The 20,046-nt window shown below is 36.5% G+C and overlaps 1 protein-coding gene across 1 annotated transcript; it reads left to right on the forward strand.

Annotated features, from left to right (window-relative positions):
- Positions 1-19,141: 19,141 nt before the first annotated feature.
- LOC115212883 lies at positions 19,142-20,046 on the forward strand. Its single transcript, XM_029781678.1, has 2 exons — positions 19,142-19,243; positions 19,468-20,046. Exons 1-2 carry the CDS (start codon positions 19,142-19,144, stop codon positions 20,044-20,046), a joined length of 681 nt encoding a protein of 226 aa, XP_029637538.1.

Genomic DNA, 20,046 nt, shown 5'->3' on the forward strand with positions numbered 1-20,046 from the left:
TAGGGAAAAATTTATTAATTATTCCCTTTAAATATATTTATTTATATTAAGGGCATTACTATACATAAATGCCTCGCGTTAGGAGGGACTCTTAAAATCAAAACTACCATAATAATTATTATAGTCCTGGTTTCGGGTCAGGACGGCTCTACTAGTCCCGTCGTTAGTAGATGGTATGGGTTCGCTCCTCTGCTCGCATGCCGCTGTGCATCGTTAACTAGTTAAAGGAGATGTCCTCTTGGGTTTAAGGAATCGCAGTAGAGTCCGCTCGGATCTTTACCTTTTGACCTACAGATTTAAAAAATAATTTTTTGTAACTAAACACTTTCAAACTTCGGATACTGGTAGAATGTATCATATAAAACATGTTTTACTCCTAGCATTTTTGAGAAAAACTTATATTTACGAAGTAATTTCACGTTAAAGTAGTCCTAATTCGGCAATTTCAGCCAATCAATGACGTGTATTCAGTTGAATAAATTACTGCCGTTGTTTGTCAACAACAACTATCGGCTGTGTATTTTTCGTTTGTCACAGTTATTTATGACTTCGTTCGTGCGTTTGTACTGGTTTTAGCTTTAAGGTTTTTAGGGTTAGGGTTAGGGTTTTAGGATTAGGGTGTTAAAGTTAGGGTTTTAGGGTTAGAGTTTTAGGGTTAGGGTTAGGGTTAAGGTTGTCATAACGAAAAATACAGTGACAAACGAAAAATACACCGCCGATAGTTGTTGACAAACAACAGCAGTAATTTTATTCAGCTGAATACGCGTCATTGATTGGTTGAAATTGCCGAATTAGGACTACTTTAACGTGAAATTACTTCGTAAATATAAGTTTTTCTCAAAAATGCTAAGAGTAAAAAATGTTTTATATGATACATTCTACCAGTGTTTGAAAGTGTTTAGTTACAAAAATTTATTTTTTAAATCTGTAGGTCAAAAGGAAAAGATTCGGATCGCGGTTTCGATTCCCAGACTGGGCGTTGTGAGTGTTTATTGAGCGAAAACACCTAAGGCTCCACGAGGCTCCGGTGGTGGCGAACCCTGCTGTACTCTTTCACCACAACTTTCTCTCACTCTTTCTTCCTGTTTCTGTTGTACCCGTATTTCAAAGAGCCAGCCTTGTCACACTCTGTGTCACGCTGAATCTCCCCGAGAGCTACATTAAGGGTACATGTGTCTGTTGAGTGCACAGCCACTTGCACGTTAATTTCAGAAGCAGGCAGTTCCGTTGATCGGATCAACTGGAACCCTCGTCGTCGCAACCGACGGAGTGCCGACGTATTATTTTATACTCTCTCTCTCTCTCTCTCTCTCTCTCTCTCTCTCTCTCTCTCTCTCTCTCTCTCTCTCTCTCTCTCTCTTTCTCTCTCTCTCTCTCTGAACAAGATCGGGAGTGGTCTATTTTCGTTAGTATGTAGGAAATAAAAGAAAAAAAAAGAATTGACAAAATTCATTATTGTTGCTATCCTTACCAACAATTCTTTATATTTCCGACACAAACTTCAATAAGTTACATGCACATTGCTTCGTTTGGATTCACCAAATTATAGTCACGACCATTGCAACTTCGACAGCTATGACATGTCAGTCTTTCGACAGGTTGTATGCACATCACTCCAGTCAAAGGCAACAAATTGCAATTTCATTAATTATTGCGTACTAGCAGTATCACCCGGCGTTGCTCGGGTTTGTAAGGGAAATAACTATATAAGCATTTTTAGAGATGTAAAGTATAATAGCCATCTCAATATGGCTAACCACAAAGGGGGGGGGGTTACTGTAGCTTTTTACGTTCTGAGATTTAATAATAAATTTTTAGAGAGTTACTTCCCTTATATATGCCAAAAATGGATTAAAAATGTGAAAAATTGATGGTAAATTGTTTTTAAAATCGTAGACTCATTGTAGACGCGCGCTAATACCCAGAAAGGCTCGATATGAATCACGACTATAAGATACCCGGTTTTGGTTAAACTGCACCGCAAAATGTGGGAGTAGTTAGGAATCTAAATCGTAGGAAACAGACAGCACACAACCTCACTTTTATTACTGTTAAAACTCCGTTACTAATAAGTCTCTTTTTTCTTTTTCTTTTTTTTTACTAATAAGTCTTACAAGCAATCAAGTATAGCAAAGTAAGTTCGAGGATTATCAAGTCATGAACCATTAGTAAGCGGTTTTACTTTTTTTATCTTTATTTTATTAATTAAAAAAAAGTCGTTCACAGGGACCAACAAACTCTCTTCATTGTATGTATCTCTTTTCAGCAAATAAAAAATATTAATTATGTTAAAGCTGAATGAATAAACTCAGTATCGCTTCTTCCCAGTTCACAGTATCGCATCTTGTAACAGCTTTTCGCAAAACATATGCTTATTTTCTCTCCTTTTCCACCACAACAACGTTATCCACTTAAATCACTGATACACTTATATTGGGTTGTTAGATAAATTCGTTCGTTTCCTTCTATTTCGCAGTCTATTTTCATATGTTTGAGAAAAGGTAAAATTTATTCCAATTTTGTTGTGTCTAGGGAGAGTCATTTTCTTTTTGTGCCTTATAATTTAACACACTCACCGGTAAAATTAACAGTTCAACAGAACTTTTCTCACAGTAAAACAATAGTTTTTCTGTGACAGCAGTTTTACATTTGCCAGATTGCCTTAGCTAGGCCGAAATAATGTCTTCACCACTTGGCCTTTTCTAACCTCTTCTATTTCACCAAAAGCTAGAAGAGAGATATCACAGCACTACCAACGAAGTCCATTGTTCTCAACGATATGTCTATCCTTCTGGTTAGTTGTAAAAGCAAGAACCCCAAGCAAAAACCAGTTAGTCATTTGGTGACGACTCAATGAGTTAGTCACTTTAGTGACAACTCTTGAGTTGAGAGAGAGCTAACATCAGTTAGTGAACCAACCACTAGAATCATGGAATCAGGCAGACAAACGGCCAGAGGGAAAAAGAAAAACAACGTCCCACACTCTCTCACTCTCACTAGCTCTAATTCTGTTCTCTTACAACATCATTCTATCTCTCTCTGTAATTACTACTAAACAATGATGAGAACACAAACTGTGCAAGGAAAACCTACATCTAACTTTACTTCGCATGCTTTACGATTTTCATCCCCTGCCCGTCGAGGCAAGGTATTGTATAACGTAACGATAAAATAAATATTTCCTTAAAACTTCATGCATTGTTCATCTTTCACATCTTACAACATGCCGTTGCAAATAAATCTCAACCTTCGTCAAACAAATCTTCAAACGTTACATTTATTTCTGAAAATATACGAAGCACTGATGCTGATCATGGTTTAATCAATAAGCGTAGGAGCGAAGTAAATGCAGTAAAAATAGGACATTCCCAGGGATTAAGGGAGTTGCCGGTTTGAGTTTCATTATCCTTGCATCAACGGTCTAGGAGGAGTTAACGAATATAAAAACGCAACGACCAGACAAACATCACTCAAATTTATAACAGGACGAGCAAAATGCCCCCCGTCCAAAGGACGGTACTGAGTTGTCAAATATCTAAACCAAATTTTCTCAAAACAACTTGTCCGACCGTCCCATAGGCCGCCCCCTTTGAGAAACACTGATTTAACCTAAATTTGAGACACCAGAAAAAGACGGATTTCGACTGATATACTTGCGCGTACAAATGCACGTTCCCACGGCTCTATCGATCGCATTCTCACCTGGAATCGATTTTTGTAATTTTTTCAAGACTTATACACGCCCTGATACCGTTAGTATTAACCGCTAGTCATTCACTGGTCTGATTTACCCTAAACCCTATTTCTAATGCTAAACTCTAACTCAAACACTAAACATTAATTCTAATCCAAAACTCCAACCCTAACTCTAACCCTAATTCTAACCCTAAACCCTAATACTCACCCTAAACCCCAACCCTAATCTCTAACTCTAAACCTTAATTTTTACACTAAACCCCAAACTTAAACCTTAACTTTAACCCTAAACCTTAATTCCAAACCTAAACCCTAACTCTAAACCCTTACCCTAAACTCCAACGCTAAATCCTAACCCCAAACTCCAACCCTAAACCCTAACTCTAAAATCCAACCCTAAACCCTAGCTCTAACCTTAGTTTATCTCTAACTTTGGTGTTTTGAATTTCCGCTATTGATTGTTTACATGAACTGAACTACAGTAGTGTAACATACAATTTGTTATTTCGTAATTTTCCGCCAAAAAAAAAAAAAAGTAGAAAAATTTCATAGATAATTTTTCCTTTTTATATTGCCTATTCCAACGTTTCACTTATATTTACGAAGTAATTTCACGTTAAAGTAGTCCTAATTCGGCAATTTCAGCCAATCAATGACATGTATTCAGCTGAAACTTCAAAACTTCTTTCATCTTTTGTCGTCGTTATATATTACTTTCGTTTTGTTTATCAAAAGTTATCACGCAGAAAATACCAGCTTCCAAATCCTGTTTTCTTATTAGGAAAAAATAATTAAACTTTAAACCTTTGGAGCATTTTTCAAAAATTTTTCTGGGACAAGAATTAGCGTGAAAAATTACATCGACATACCAAATTTGAAAATTTTCATTTATTTTTAAAATTTCAAAGAATGAAAGCCAAACAGAAAAGATCCTTCAAAAATATTTTACGATCCAATTTCGTGCATGCGCGATTCGTATTTAGATTTCCAGAGATAACGTTTAGCCATGGGTCAGAGTTTTCTATGTATCTGCTCGTGTACGCACAACTCTGAACATGTTTGTATGTGTGTGTGTGTGTGTAATAAAGCATGTCAGTCCACTTCACACCACTGATGCTATTCGAGAGAAAGCCTTAGAGCCTATACAGATTGGCTCCAATGTCATTCTAAGCGTTGCTGTAAGAATGCAGAGGACAGCTCTAACAGTTCCGCCAAACCATCGCTTTGGATTGGATTGAATTGGATTGGTACTTTTTTTTTATCGACCTTAAAAAGTGAAAGGCAAAATCGACCTTGGTAGGATTTGAACACAGAGCAAAGAGAGTCGGAACAAATACCATGAGATACTCTTTCCAACGTCCCAACTACTCTGCCAATTCATCACTTTACACACACACACACACACACACACACAAACACACGCACGCACGCACACACACACACATACACATGCACGCACACGCGCGCACGTACGTACATATGCATATATATTTGTTTATGTATGTATATATACTACGCATACATACTTGTGTATGTAATACATACATATGTGTAAGTATGTGTATACATACATATATACATACATACATATATATGTGTGTATGTATACGTATACATACATACATACATACATACATACATACATACATACATACATTTATGTATGTACTCACACACACAATTATCTACTGTTGTAACCACTATGCATCCATTTTTTTCCTTCGGGTTCTTGTTACTGTTGTTGATGTCAAATTTTATTCAACGAAACAAAAACGTTAAAATCATAACAAATATTGAATTTTAAAAAATTGAGAAAGCACAGTTGATTAGTGACTAATCAAAGGAGAACTGCCTCTGAGCTATGTATTGTCAATTGGACTGAATGTTCGCTGATAAAATTAGTTGCAATCAAGAAGAAACACAGACAGACGATAATCTATCACTAAATTTCTAGTTTCTTTCTCTTACTGCGATTACAATCTCGGCAATGAAATAACCTACCTATGATACATGAATCGAATGATTATCTCTGGTTTCTTGTGCTCTATATGTATAAAAGAAACACATGCCCATTAAACAGTAATACCACCCTCAACTATATCATTAGCCTCAGTCAAAGATCAAGGATACAAAGAACCAATAATAAATACTGAAGAGAAGCAATTGTTGCGATTCGACTAAGACCATCTATATTTTGATCACTACCAGAAACTACAGACACATACCGATAGGATATTGGGAAAAAGCCACGACCCAAACTTCTGTATTCGTTAGACAAAATCCATGTATATCTCAGTATACAATATGGTCATTCGCAGAGCTGGTTGAACGTACTAGCAACTTAAGCAGTCATCTGGGGCACCATGTATTTGGAGGCGTCACGTCATGTGTTTGAAATATTCCAAGAAATACTTAGGGTAACATAAAGAAATAATGCAAAAAATAAAGTGGTATTATTCGAAAGCTACAACAATGCGAAATGGACAATAAATTTTGAAAAATCGAAGGCAACAAAGATGTTAGTGTGTTATTTATTTTATCTATTTGTCCTAATATTTCGGGACTAAACTCCCTTTGTCAGAAGACGAGTGAGAGAAACTGTTCAGAGCAGTGTGACTCTGTTGTTATAGGCTCACCATCTTGTTGCATTTAATACTTTTTATACGTCTGCTGTTTGAAATGTTTTTAAAATTTAAGTAAATTTTTAAAAAATTATCGATCAATGACGTTAGAAATTCTTGTCAACCCAGAGCACCAAAAATTCCTGGAGTCGGTCCTGGTCCTTCGGTATGTAGATGCACGGTATATCTGGAATGTTAGATATGTAGATGGCCTCCTTGTGGTGCCAGAATCTACTCAATCAGAACTGCGTTGGGCATTAACAAAAACCAAAAGCAACAGTAACAATCTTCTTAGAGTCAGATGACTTCAGCCTTTGAGAGTTTGGCAGCTCGCATCACCGAGGTGTCAGGTGATGCTCGTGAGGGTGCTTAGCTTTCCCAACGCCTCACCATCGCCCATGGTAATGCTGCGAGATTACTGGCTTGCTTCAGTAAGTTCCATTAAACCTTGTGGTGTGTGACCAGTTGGTTTGTAAAAAAAAAATTAAAATTCCCTACAAATGTTTTCAATACAGTTTAAACACAAAGATTGGGAAGAATTAGATGAAAGTTCTCCAGTAATTTTCTTTCATGTAAATAAATGTTTATGTTAATTTAAAAATTTGCCAGCAAAATCTTATAAAATGACAATGTTCTTAAAGATGTACATGTTTATATGAAAATAAAATTTTCTTTAGTTTTAAAGAATGCAATGCATTTTTGGTGACGGAATATCTCCACCATCTTCTGTTTGTCTGCTGCTTTTTATTTTCAACCCAGGCATCAAGTTTTCTCAGGAAGACGTAATGGTAACTATAGAGACGCGGAATGAAGAGAAGGATATAGTATTAACTGTTGTAGATAAACCCCTTATTACCGTATGATATATTACATGGTATTACAACACATCATCAATCATCACACATATATATCTTCAGCCATCGTACTCAGCCTTTAATTAGAAACTGAGACACAGTTTCAATGACAAAATTAACGGAAATACTTGCGAACTCTCTTTCCAATGAATAACCATTCACTGGGGTGGTTTCGTTGCTTTTCACAGACCCAAGGTTGTAAAGTGGTTAAACATAGCATGGCGATCTAACGAATCCAACCCTCTTGTTATCATATTTCTGTTGAGATGCTCTGTATTTCTTTTACTTAATTTTAAATATAACAAAGAATTTAGTAAAATAACTTACTTATCATTAAGCTAGTATTAGTAACGTAAATTGTGACTAAGGTTTGGTGGAAGATTTTAATTCAGAACTTTTGAAAGGATGACATTTGTACTGCAGAGCCAGAGACGCTTTCAATCGGATTGGTATCAAACGGGTTAAAGCAATGATAGGAAGCGGACCAAAAGCTCTCATACTACTTATATTTGTAGGTTGTGACTCTCACACAGTGCCTGTTTACAGTTAGATGAACAGGAGATTAATTAAATGGTTTCGCTACTGACACAGCGTAACTTTACGCCAACTAATAACCACATTTTGACAAGTTGAGGTTTTACGGAAAAGAAATAAAATGGAAAAATCAGCCTAATTCTTGGTTATTAATGTTTTCATTCTGACAACTAACTTTTTTAGACTATATATATATATATAATATATATATATATATATATTATATATATATATATATATATAGATAGATAGATAGATAGATAGATAGATAGATAGATAGATAGATAGACAGACAGACAGACAGACAGATAGATAGATAGATAGATAGATAGATAGATAGATAGATAGATAGAGATAGATAGATAGATAGATAGATAGATAGATAGATAGATAGACAGACAGACAGACAGATAGATAGATAGATAGATATAGATAGATAGATAGATAGATAGATAGATAGATAGATAGATAGATAAAGTTTCTTTATTGGCCACACAGGACTGCACACAGATGGGACAAGTTACAAGGTAGAGCTTTTCTTTTGGGGGAGAAAAAAAAAGATGGCGTAGGTTTTCGATCAAAAGGGAAAAAAGAAAAAAAAGGAGAAAAAAAGGGAAAAGGACCAAAAGAAAAGAAAAATGAAAAAAGAAGACAAAAGAGGGGAAAAAATAGATAGATAGATAGATAGATAGATAGATAGATAGATAGATAGATAGATAGATAGATAGATAGATAGATAGATAGATAGATAACAAAGTACAATGAAAATCAAGTACAACGCAGCAGGACTGTAACAACCTGTAACATAATCCACTCAGTTTACGTTACACAAACCTTTAAAGATGGAAGCACCTAATGAAAGAAAACAAATCAACTTGAGGCTTTGCTATGCACTGCACACCTTAACCATAAATCACAAACATAATCTTAAACCCTAAACCCCTCATCTAATCCCTTGATGGTATCTATTAGCTGATATGGAAACAAATACAAATGGTGGATTTTCTGCATTGGAATGGTTTGATTGGCTAAAATTATTAAAAAAAAATTAATCTTTGGAAATTCGTAACTATATTATTATTATTATTGATTTGACTTAGGATCAGTCTTATTCCTGGTAGGATTTATGTTGGTAGCGGGTTACTACCTGTAATAGTCTTGGAAGCCTCCTGATAATCTTTCCTGTCCCTAAGAGGTAAACTTCCTGTAGAACCTCAATCTCCTTTAACCATTGGTTTATATCTTTGCTTACAATTCCCATTGCACCAATTATTATAGGTACAATCTTTACAATTTTCATACTCCAAATTCTTGCAATTTCAAAGCTTAAGGGATTGTATTATTATTATTATTATTATTATTATTATTATTATTATTATTATTATTATTATTATTATTCAGTAGTTTTATTTTTATAGCGTGCTTTCACTTCACTACCGAGCGCAGCTCTGTGTGCCTTGGGTATGTGCTGTGATTTGTTGTGATGCTCTGATGGTTATTGTATGGAAAGTGTTCTGCGTAGGATGTGTGCAGTGCCTAGTAGTGCAATTTTCTGTATGTTATATGTGTTTCTAAGTCCTGGTGTTTTTGTTATGTATTTGTCTGAATATTTTTTTATCATGCCTAATGCACCTACTATGATAGGAATTGTTTCTGTTTTCAGATTCCACATTCAGATTCCATATTATTATTATTATTATTATTATTATTATTATTATTATTATTATTATTATTACTATTATTATTATTATTATTATTATTATTATTATTATTATTATTATTATTATTATTATTATTATTATTATCATTATTATTATTATTATTATTATTCCTTCATAACACAGTGTAGGTAAAAATGCACCAGAGTCTTTAGTCATTTGTCAAGTCACAACAACGACCTCATTAGAAATAATACTTTCCTTAAGATGTGCGCTGTGCCCAATAAGGCTGCAAGGCATCAATTTTGCCTGGGATTTCCAGTTGCCTTAAGAAGTCTTGAAGTTTCAATGGGATTGAGCCCAACGTTCCGGTCACCACTGGTATCACTTTTACATTACCCTCTCGCATTTCATACAGTCTTGCCATTACCACTTTCAATTCGGAGTACTCGGTGATTTTTTTCAACCTCTTCACTCACAACATTCATGTCATTTGGTACAGCTACATCAATGATCTGGCAGTATTTGTCTCTCTTATTCGATAATAGCTGACGTGTCCGGTAATTCCCGGGAAAACGGGGCTTATACTTTGGGTCCGTTCTCTTAATTCTTTCGCTAATCCAATAACAACGATACAAAGTATGCAGCCCTTAAAACGGTTTTTGTGCATTTACAGAGAATACCGAACTGTGTTACACACGGTCTTGTTTTTAGGAATTCCCAATAAGTTATGAATACCCAAATGGTGAAGTCAGTTACGTAATAACATGAAATTAGTTACCCGATACTAAGAACTCAAATTATTGGCTCTTATACCAAAATGGGATTTAATGTGTTCCCTGAGTATATAGAAATTAGGAGGAAATACTAATAAGGCATGTAAACTAAAATCGTGAAGTATGTTACGTAATAACAGGCTAATCAGATAATGAGATAATAACAATTCAACGTAAATAACTCTGAAAAGGGCTTTTGTGCGTTCCCAGAGAATATTACCCTCAGCAACGCTAGTGTTAGAATATTCGTGAATAAGTCACTAACAGAAATAAGTGGATCTATTATTTAGGAAAATGCTATTTACTTGATTAATTTTTGTACTAGATAAATTGCGAAAGTAACTCTAACAGTTCAAATACTAAGAAATAAGCATACTCAATTTGATTTATACCAAATGATTTAGGAAAATGAATGGATTATTTCCCTTGGCTGTTAAAAGAATATATATAAGATATATATATATATACACACACACACACACACACACACACACACACACACACACACACACACATATATATATAATATATATATATATATATATATATATCTATATCTAAATCTCTATATATAAAACTGAAATGCGTTTTTACCGCTTGGTTCGCTTTCAATGCCACTACATCCCGTCCGATTCGCTCCAAAATTTACACGGACATGTAGAATGAGGTGACGATGCGCGTGGGCTACCTTAGAAATCCCTATCTTAAAATGTGTGGTTGCTAGGGGGCCATCTTCCTACCTCACCCTATTTCCTCCAGTACTCTGTCACTCCTCTTCATTTGACAATGCAACTACCGTTATTTAATGTAAAGTCTTCCTCAAATCGCTCTGTCGCTCTTTACTCTCTTCCAAGAACATTTTCACTCACTCTTATTTCTTACCTTCCTATACATTTTACTCATGTATCTATCAGCGTTCATGGACAGTAACAAATATTACATCGCCATCCCCATCGCCATCGCATTCTATTGTCTACCTGTCAACACACACACACACACACACACACACACATATATACATATGATTGATTGATTGATTGATTGATTCCAGTTTCAGCTCATGAGCTGTGGCCATGCTGGGGCACCGCCATTTGGTGTTGCTACTTGGTTTCACTTCATGGAGGCTTTCTAGCAACTGCTATTTGGTGCATGAGAGAGTTCGATGCAGCTGCCCTCATCTGCCCCATATCTAATATTATATTTTTATGTTTTTGTTTTTTTACTGTTTCATTTCCCTGTTAGTGGTTTGATCTCTAATTTAATTTCTACAGTGCGCGCACACACACACACGCACACACACACACACACACACACACACACCCCTATATGTGGCGCCAGTAGACCCGAATGAAATCGGGTTCTCTTCATCAAAATGTGAAAAGGGGTCTAGAATTATCATCGCCACAACTTATGTTTTTCCTAATGATAATTATCATCGCCACCACCAACACACAATCATGACAATCTTTCTCTTAAAACAAATCATGTTTACATTGCAAAATATTTCATTTTCCCGTCCTCTCTTTCATATATGTGACCCAGGTTTGGGTGGCCGCACAACTACAATTAAACAACGGCTAAAAACATTCGATGTTGATAATGCCTGGATCGTTCCATTCAACCCTTTGCTTTCCAAAACATTTAATGCACACATTAATGTTGAGTACTGCAGTTCGGTGAGATGCATACAATACCTCTGCAAGTACATTAATAAGGGCGATGATATGGCCGTGTTTGTGTTCAGTGATGAAGACCTTAGACATGACGAAATTAAACAATTCGTTTGGGATAGGTATGTATCCTCCAATTAAGCAGCGTGGCGCATTTTTGGATACGAGATTCATCTAAGCTCACCATCAGTTTTCCACCTGAACGTTCATTTACAGAAGAGACAGCTGGTTTACTTCACAGAGAAAAATGCACGTCAAGTCATTGAAAATCCAAAAGGGACTACGCTTACAGCATTTTTTAAATTGTGTTCAGTTGATGAGTTTGCTGCTACTCTCATTTACCCTGAAGTACCGGAATATTACACATACAACAACAATAATTGGAAGCGCAGGTCACATGGAACAGAACTTGACAATTGGCCCGGTGTTTCTAGGAAGAACGTCATTGGGCGTGTGTATAATATCCATCCTACCAAACAGGAAATCTTTTTGAGAATGCTACTTCATGTAGTTACTGGACCGAAGTCTTTTGCTGATCTTCGCACGGTTGATGGTATCATCTGCGCCACTTACAGGAAAGCATGTTTGAGGCGCGGACTTCTTCTCAATGACGACCACTTACACAGGACATTAGCAGAGGCCTCAAATTGTAAACTGCCATGGCAAATGCGTCGATTGTTTTGTAGCATATTAATCCACTGTAATCCCAGCAACCCTCTTAACCTTTGGGAATCGTTCAGACAGAGCCTATCAAAGGACATACAGGCTAATTTAGCGCAACGTGATGGCAACGACGATGTTTATAATGAGGCATTAATCGACATGGACAGACACATCAGACGCTATGTTATACGCGGTTTAAGTGAATTCCATCTGCCAACACCTGTCGATCATGAAGCGCCTTTGGATGTTGAATACATGTCAGAAAACAACTACAACATTGCCGAATTGACGGAAACAATTACGCGAGATGAACCAAGACTTTTGCCTGAACAAAGAGAGATTTATAATGAAATTATTGACAGCGTTAGATTGAACCAAGGAAAGCTTTTCTTTTTGAATGCTCCAGGTGGTACTGGTAAAACTTTCGTTATCAATTTGATTCTCGCAAAGCTGCGCGCTGAACGTCGATTTGCCATTGCATGTGCCTCAAGTGGTATTGCAGCGACACTGCTTCAAGGCGGCCGTACGGCACATAGTGCATTCAAATTGCCCATGGACATTGGAAAGAAAGATAATCCTATATGTAATATAGATCGTAGTTCCTCAAGAGCAAGACTTCTTCGTGAATGCAGTCTTTTTATTTGGGATGAGGCTACAATGAATAATAAGGCCATGTTTGAGGCTCTTGACAGAACTCTCCAAGATTTGCGTCACAATACAAAAATAATGGGTGGAGCTATGTTTCTCATGGCAGGAGATTTTCGACAAACTCTTCCTGTTGTCCGAGCAGGCACTAGAGCTGATGAGGTTAATGCATGTATAAAGCATTCTTTTGTGTGGCACAGTGTTATCAGTCGCCATCTTCAAACAAACATGACAGTCCACCTACATGGTGATGTGGAGTCTGAGGCTTTCGCAAAACACCTATTAGATCTTGGTGATGGAGTTTTGCCTTTCGTTGATGATGAGCATATTCGGTTGCCTTTTGGGAATTTCGTTCCAAATGTAGAAGAACTTATAAGAGCCGTTTTACCTGACGTCGAAACCAACTTCCAGGATCTCGATTGGCTAAGAGCAAGAGCTATTCTATCGCCTCATAATACAACAGCTCATGCTACAAATAAACAAGTACTTGATATGAATCCTGGTGAGATAGTTTCTTTCATGTCCATCGATACAAATAAATATGAGAATGATGCAGTCAAATATCCACCCGAGCTACTCAAAAAGCTAACACCTCCGGGACTTCCACCTCATCATTTGTGTTTGAAAGTTGGTGCTCCAATCATGGTGCTCAGAAATATGGAAACGCCTGAAATATGCAATGAAACCCGAATGGTTATTAGGAGGATTCAAAGCCATGTTATAACTGCTGAAATTTTGAGTGGACCATTTGTAGGAACAATCAAAATGATACATAAAATGAGTATTTCACCCTCTGATGTTCCCATTCAGTTTAAACAATCAACAAGTCACAGGGACAATCACTGGACATTGTAGGCATTAACCTGTCACAACCGGTTTTCAGTCATGGTCAATTGTACGTAGCCTGTTCTCGAGTTGGAAATCCACATAAACTCTTCATTCTTGGCAATCATGAGCGCACAAGGAACGTGGTTTATCAGGAGGCTCTGACAAAAGAAAACTGATTGTAAGTCATGAAATTTTGCTTGATTTTTTTATTTTGCACCTCTTCATTATCTCTTCATTCTTGAAAATAAAGACATTAAAAAGAACATGGTTCATAAAGAACATTGGGTTCAGATGTTTGCAAACATTTGATCCAACTCATTCTCTTTATTCCTCATTTTCCGATTCCTTCTACGTCTCCATTAAACGGTTTTGTCAAGTTATTGTTTCTTCGCTAACATAAGACATTCATCAAGTGAATGAGTTGTTAATTACATTTTATACACTTTTCCATTGTTTAGGTGGTGTCGAAAGGACTGGCATGTGTCACCATATAAACTCTCTCAGTCAAACTCCCAACTCATGAGTTCACATCGTGATACTCTTTCTACAAAACTGAGCTGGGTGTGAATTCTAATTTCATTCACTATAACAGATTTTTTAATTTTTGAAACAAACACATTGCCTCTTTCGTTTTAAAACAATAAAACAATACTACCTTAATACATTGGTCCAACAAACAAAACATCCAACACTCTCATTCTTTTATGTATCTGTCTTCCTCCATCACTCACTTACTTTTCTCCCTTCCTTTCACTTTCTATCTATAACGTCGTTTCACAGCGTCTACCTCCCTTACATTCACTTTCTCTTTATAACGTCGTTTCACAGCGTCCGTTATCCCTCTCCCTGCCTTCCACAGCGCTTTCACACACTCTCACTCTCCACGTCTGTCTGCATTCATAGAGAGAATTATCATCGCCACAACCACCACTCAATCATGACAACAAATATTATGAATCAGATATTTATTGGGTTAATTTATATATGTGTTTGTGTATCTATATATAAATATGTATATATAATAATCTTTATATATACAAAGTGCATATATCTGTATTTACATATATATATATATATATAATATATATATATATATATATATATATAATATATATATATATATATAATTTGTATACATTTATATATATATACCACACTCTTACCCGCGCGTAGAGCGGGTCACCTTCAGCTAGTATATATATATATAAGGATTCTTTCCATTCCTTCAAAGGGCCTTATTATCGATTTTTTCAACAAAGGGAGTATGCAATGAGGTTTCCAGACATGAGTTCTACTCAAGTGTCAAGTTTCATCAAAATCGATAAAACGATGTAGGAGGAGTTAGCTAACAACTCCACAAACACACCCACAGACAGAATGTCCTACATATGTATTAGATGATAATATCCGGCCGACGGTGTTCGATTACACGATCCGTCTGAAAATCATAGTTCCAGAGTATCGTTACTTTTCCATTCTCCTGTATAACTTTACTTGGTACATGCTGATACTAGTTCTCTGTTACTTCATATTGATATTGACGGTATAAGAGCCAATGAAGATACGCACACACTTTATCGTGACGGCTCTTGTATTCTTTTTGTGCGAGGCTCTCACATCTACTTACCAAGTGAGTCATATTTACCACACTCTTTCCAAAGAATCTGCATTTCAGAGTGTCAGAAGTTTTATAGATGTTATACTTCACTGACTTGGTAACGAGAGCCTGGTCTTGTGCAGCAATGATCAGGCTGTCGGCAGTACGCTTCAGATCTCCTCGCTCAAGCCATAACCACGATGCTATATTATCCTTAACGTCCTGTGTATTCCTTTCAAACTGTCCATGTATTCTCATTTCAAGAAGATCTTTTCTCTTCTCCTCAGCTCTTTTGTTAAATTCTTCCTTGCCCATCATTTCATCTGCTTTTACACCCATATCTTTCGCGGCATATTGCAGCAGCTCTTCATCACTATTTATCAAATACTCGGCAAGCGTTCTCCTTTCACTCCTTATATAATGGTCTATACTAATCCTCAGCCACCATTCTTTCTTTTCTCACAAATTCATCTACGCCAGTATGGTTCTTTACCTTCTGTTTGTTCTTTTTAATATTATTGAGTGAAAGAGCAGTGCATGCCATCTAAGTGACACTGGGGTAAACTATACGAAGCCCAGTATACCCATCATGACTACCCGTTTGATAAGGATACATCAGGTACATGGATCACAACCATATGTGCGTGACATGATGATTTCATATCAAGATAAACAGCGCATGCGTAGCCCATCCTGTTCAAATGGTCCTTGAAAAAGGATTATTCAAGAATGTTGAACGAAACACCCATGTTTCCAGAGGTGAATTATTCAAACTTCAAATAATTCCTCTCAACACATGGCTATGATGCTCCTCCACTACCTCTGCTCGTGATCAGAATGCACATATTGTCAGCCACCAAAGGATATGTTCTATTGTTGTTGTTATTATTATCATTATTATTATTATTATTATTATTATTATTATTATTATTATTATTATTATTATTATTATTATCATTATCATTATTATTATTATTATTATTATTATTATTATTATTATTATCATTATTATTTCGTAGTCTTCTTTATATTTTTATCACGTGCTTTCACTGCACTACTGAGCGCAGCTCTGTGTGCCTTGGATATGTGCCGTGGTTTGTTGTGATGCTCTTATTTTCACAGTATTGAAAGTGTTTTACGTAAAATGTGTGCGGTGTTTAGTAGTGCTATTTTCTGTGCATCAAATGGAATAGATCACCTAGATATTTATCAAACCAAACACTGCTGTCATAAAAAGAACAATCTGGATAACTTAGCATGCGATGGAGCGTGGCCTAGTGGTTTGAGCGTTGTACTCCTGATTATAAGGTTGCTTCTATCATAGATATGCTGTTGTGCTGATAGACAAAAAATGAAAGGTAAGAGATGCTGGTAGTCGAACTGATATCAGGCTGCGTATAATGAATGCACAACACTCGGGATAAATTAACAAGATTTATTTCACTGCACGAGTAATTTTCATGTCGCTGATGAATTGGAAATTACAACAATAAAGTCAGCACAATGGAATTAATAATTCAGTAGCTTTTACAAAGAGTTGATTTAAAAGGCTCTGTGATTAAATTTGTTAAGACAGGAGAAAAAACACACACTGGATTCATACTGATCGCCTATAATGGCATATCAAGGTTGAGTAAGAGCTGTGATAACGGTTATTAAAAAGAACAAGAGAATATGTGGAGCTGAGCTGCGGATTGCCCCATACTAAAGACTGGCGCTCAAAAACGTGCCTATTTATAGAACTAATTAGGAAAATATTTTGGAAGCTCTTAGAATGATCCAGCACGTGATAACTAACTGCTGATTGATCCATAAGTCGGTTGCTCATGTGAACAATCTGTTGCATGCCGTGATTTTAACTCAGTTTCGAGTCTTGCTAAACTTCGATTCCTAGATAGGACGGTGAGCTGTGTCTTTGGACAAGGCATTTCATTTCAGGTTCTATCAGTCTAGTCACCTGCAATTAGTACCAGCTGAGTGTTTGCACTACCCTCTCCGCTTTCGTCTGTTACATCCTAGATCTAAGATGCAACAGCTGTCCTATTAGGTCAAGACCGGAGGGACTACTTAGACAACAAACCATAGTAAACGCTACCAAATCAGACACGTTTATGAGCGACAGTTGTTGGAGGTTGCTTTTAGAAATGCGATGCACTGAACCTGTTAAAAAGGACGAAAATTAAAAAAAAAAAATTAAGTTTCACGGATGGAAAATCTTTGATCATAGATCTGCTAGCTAAACAACTACAATAATACTGCGATTATCATCGCTAATAACAGGGGTGGGCCCGAGAGTGAGGGCTAAGGGTACGTGTCCCCACCCTCAAGAAAAGAAGTACGCCCTTCAAAATAATGTTATGACGCCGTTTTCTCCTGGAGTTGTATTCCTTTTTGACCTTGTGCCCTGCTTTCGAAAAATACCTGAGAACAACCAACAGCAATAACACTATCAACTATAGCACTAGTGTAACAAGCAGTCACTATGATACAATGACAACGGATTGACTCTGATGTTGTGGTGTCAGCTATTAACCGCAATGGCAGAAAAGGAGAAACAGTATTTAAAATCCTTGTTCTTATTTCCTGTCTTCCGGTTAAAATAGGAGGTATTTTTAGGGTGCTGTTAATAGTTATTTGAGTGCGCAACTGAAATATAGTATAATGTTTTTGCTGAGCCACCCCTGTTCATTTCTAACAGAGCAAGTCTATGGCACGTGGTCGTCAACCAAATGACTGGGCACAATTCACAAATAACCAGTGTACATGCCTAACTGAGCACTAAGCTGTGACGTACCAAGAAGGGGGTGGGGAGGGCAGCACAATTTATTTGCATTAACATATCATTAATAAAAATGTAGACTTTAATAATGAATAGCAGCTATTAAAATTGCCTTAAAATTTAAATTTAGCATCAGTAAACTTGTATTGTGTGTTAACATTATGTAGCATACAGTATCTCTCTCTATCCGCTCAGTCGAAGTCGACTCTCGGTCACTCGTTGGATCAGTGTCCTCCAGTCAGTTCTATCCTGAACCGCTTCCTTCAGACTGGCCATGTCCATTCCGGTATCACTCCTGATGGTGTCAAGCCAGCGGGTTCTTGGTCGGCCTCTTCCTCTCTTGCCACTGACCATTCCGAGCATGATGTCCTTCTCCAAGGATTCTCTTCGCATAATATGACCGAAATATACAGTATAATATTGTTAATACAGTAATATTGTGTGTTACTGGATAAGACAGTGTGTCGATGATATTCAGAAAGTTGATTATGTTTTAGGCTGGTCTATACTCTATTTGGTTTTATTCATATAAATTTACGATAACTCTAATATAATTTGAGATGAAGCGAATTAAGGACAGCAGTGCAGCATTTCGAGAATAAAAAAAGAAAAAGAAAGCGAGAGAAGAAGAAAGGCCATAATTAAATTTCTCATCGGACCCGACCGTCCAGACGAAGCTGGTATTACGGTAGAAGGTCGTGGAGATGATGTTGTTAATGAAGTGCAACTTGAAAAGAAGATAGAAGATGAAGTTGATGATGCTGATCCACCACAAACTACTGAAGAATAAAATGCTAATATTAATTTGAAAGACATTGGGATGTGGCTTGCAAAGTTTAATCACGGTGACGGTATTCGGGAAATCCTTGTACAACAAGGATTGAAGGCTGTGCAAAATATTGACTGTGAATTCGAAGAAGTTGTACGTCCAGGACAAATAAGAAAACTGAAAGGGGAGACTAGAAGACTGTCAAGAAACTGGTTTTTTCGAACTTTACAAAACGGGGAAAAAATCTTGAGAACTTGGATGATATACTCTCCACCGAAAGAAGCCGTATTTTGTTTTGTTGTAAGCTATTTTCGAGTGAAAACTCAAAGTTTTGCTCAGTTGATGGTTTCAAATCTTGGTGAAAATTGAATCCCAAGATACAAGAACACGAATCTGGCCCTGCGCACGAGAATGCGTTCACTCAGTGGAAAGAGCTAGAAATTTGTCTTTTCAAAGGCAAGGTGATAGACAAAGAACAACAAACTCTTGTTGAAAATGAAACAAAGAAATGGAAGCAAATCCTGACTAGATTCTTGAAAATAATTATGCTTCTTGCTAAGCAAAACCTAGCTTTACGAGGCCAGAGAGAAAACATTCGAGTTGAGAAGGCAAAAGAAAATAAAGGAAATTTTCTGGAGCTTGTTCAACTGATTGGAAAATTCGACCCAGGGCCACATGAACGTTTGGTAAAAGTAAAAATTGATAAGTTTACAACTTCCCATCTCTCATCAAAAATTCAGAATGAATTTGTGAACGTCTTGAGAGATCAAGTGAGAAAGAAAGTTATCGATGGAGTAAAACAGAGTAAATACTATTGCATTATTTTTGATAGTACTCCAGACATTTCTGATATTGACCAAACTTTTCAGGTGCTACATTATGTTAAAATAGATGAAAAGGAAGTAAAAGAATCATTTCTTCGTTTTATTGAGATGAAAGGCAAAAATGCTGAGTAA

Source organism: Octopus sinensis, linkage group LG6 (assembly GCF_006345805.1).
Source record: "Octopus sinensis linkage group LG6, ASM634580v1, whole genome shotgun sequence".
NCBI classification, from domain to species: Eukaryota; Metazoa; Mollusca; class Cephalopoda; order Octopoda; family Octopodidae; genus Octopus; species Octopus sinensis.

What these genes read in the sequence shown, in the direction of transcription:
- LOC115212883 (XM_029781678.1), top strand. Translation starts at nt 19,142, where the DNA reads ATGTGGCTTGCAAAGTTTAATCACGGTGACGGTATTCGGGAAATCCTT. An exon ending in ACTGTGAATTCGAAGAAGTT is followed by an intron (nt 19,244 to 19,467) that starts GTACGTCCAGGA and finishes TTGAATCCCAAG; the next exon opens with ATACAAGAACACGAATCTGG.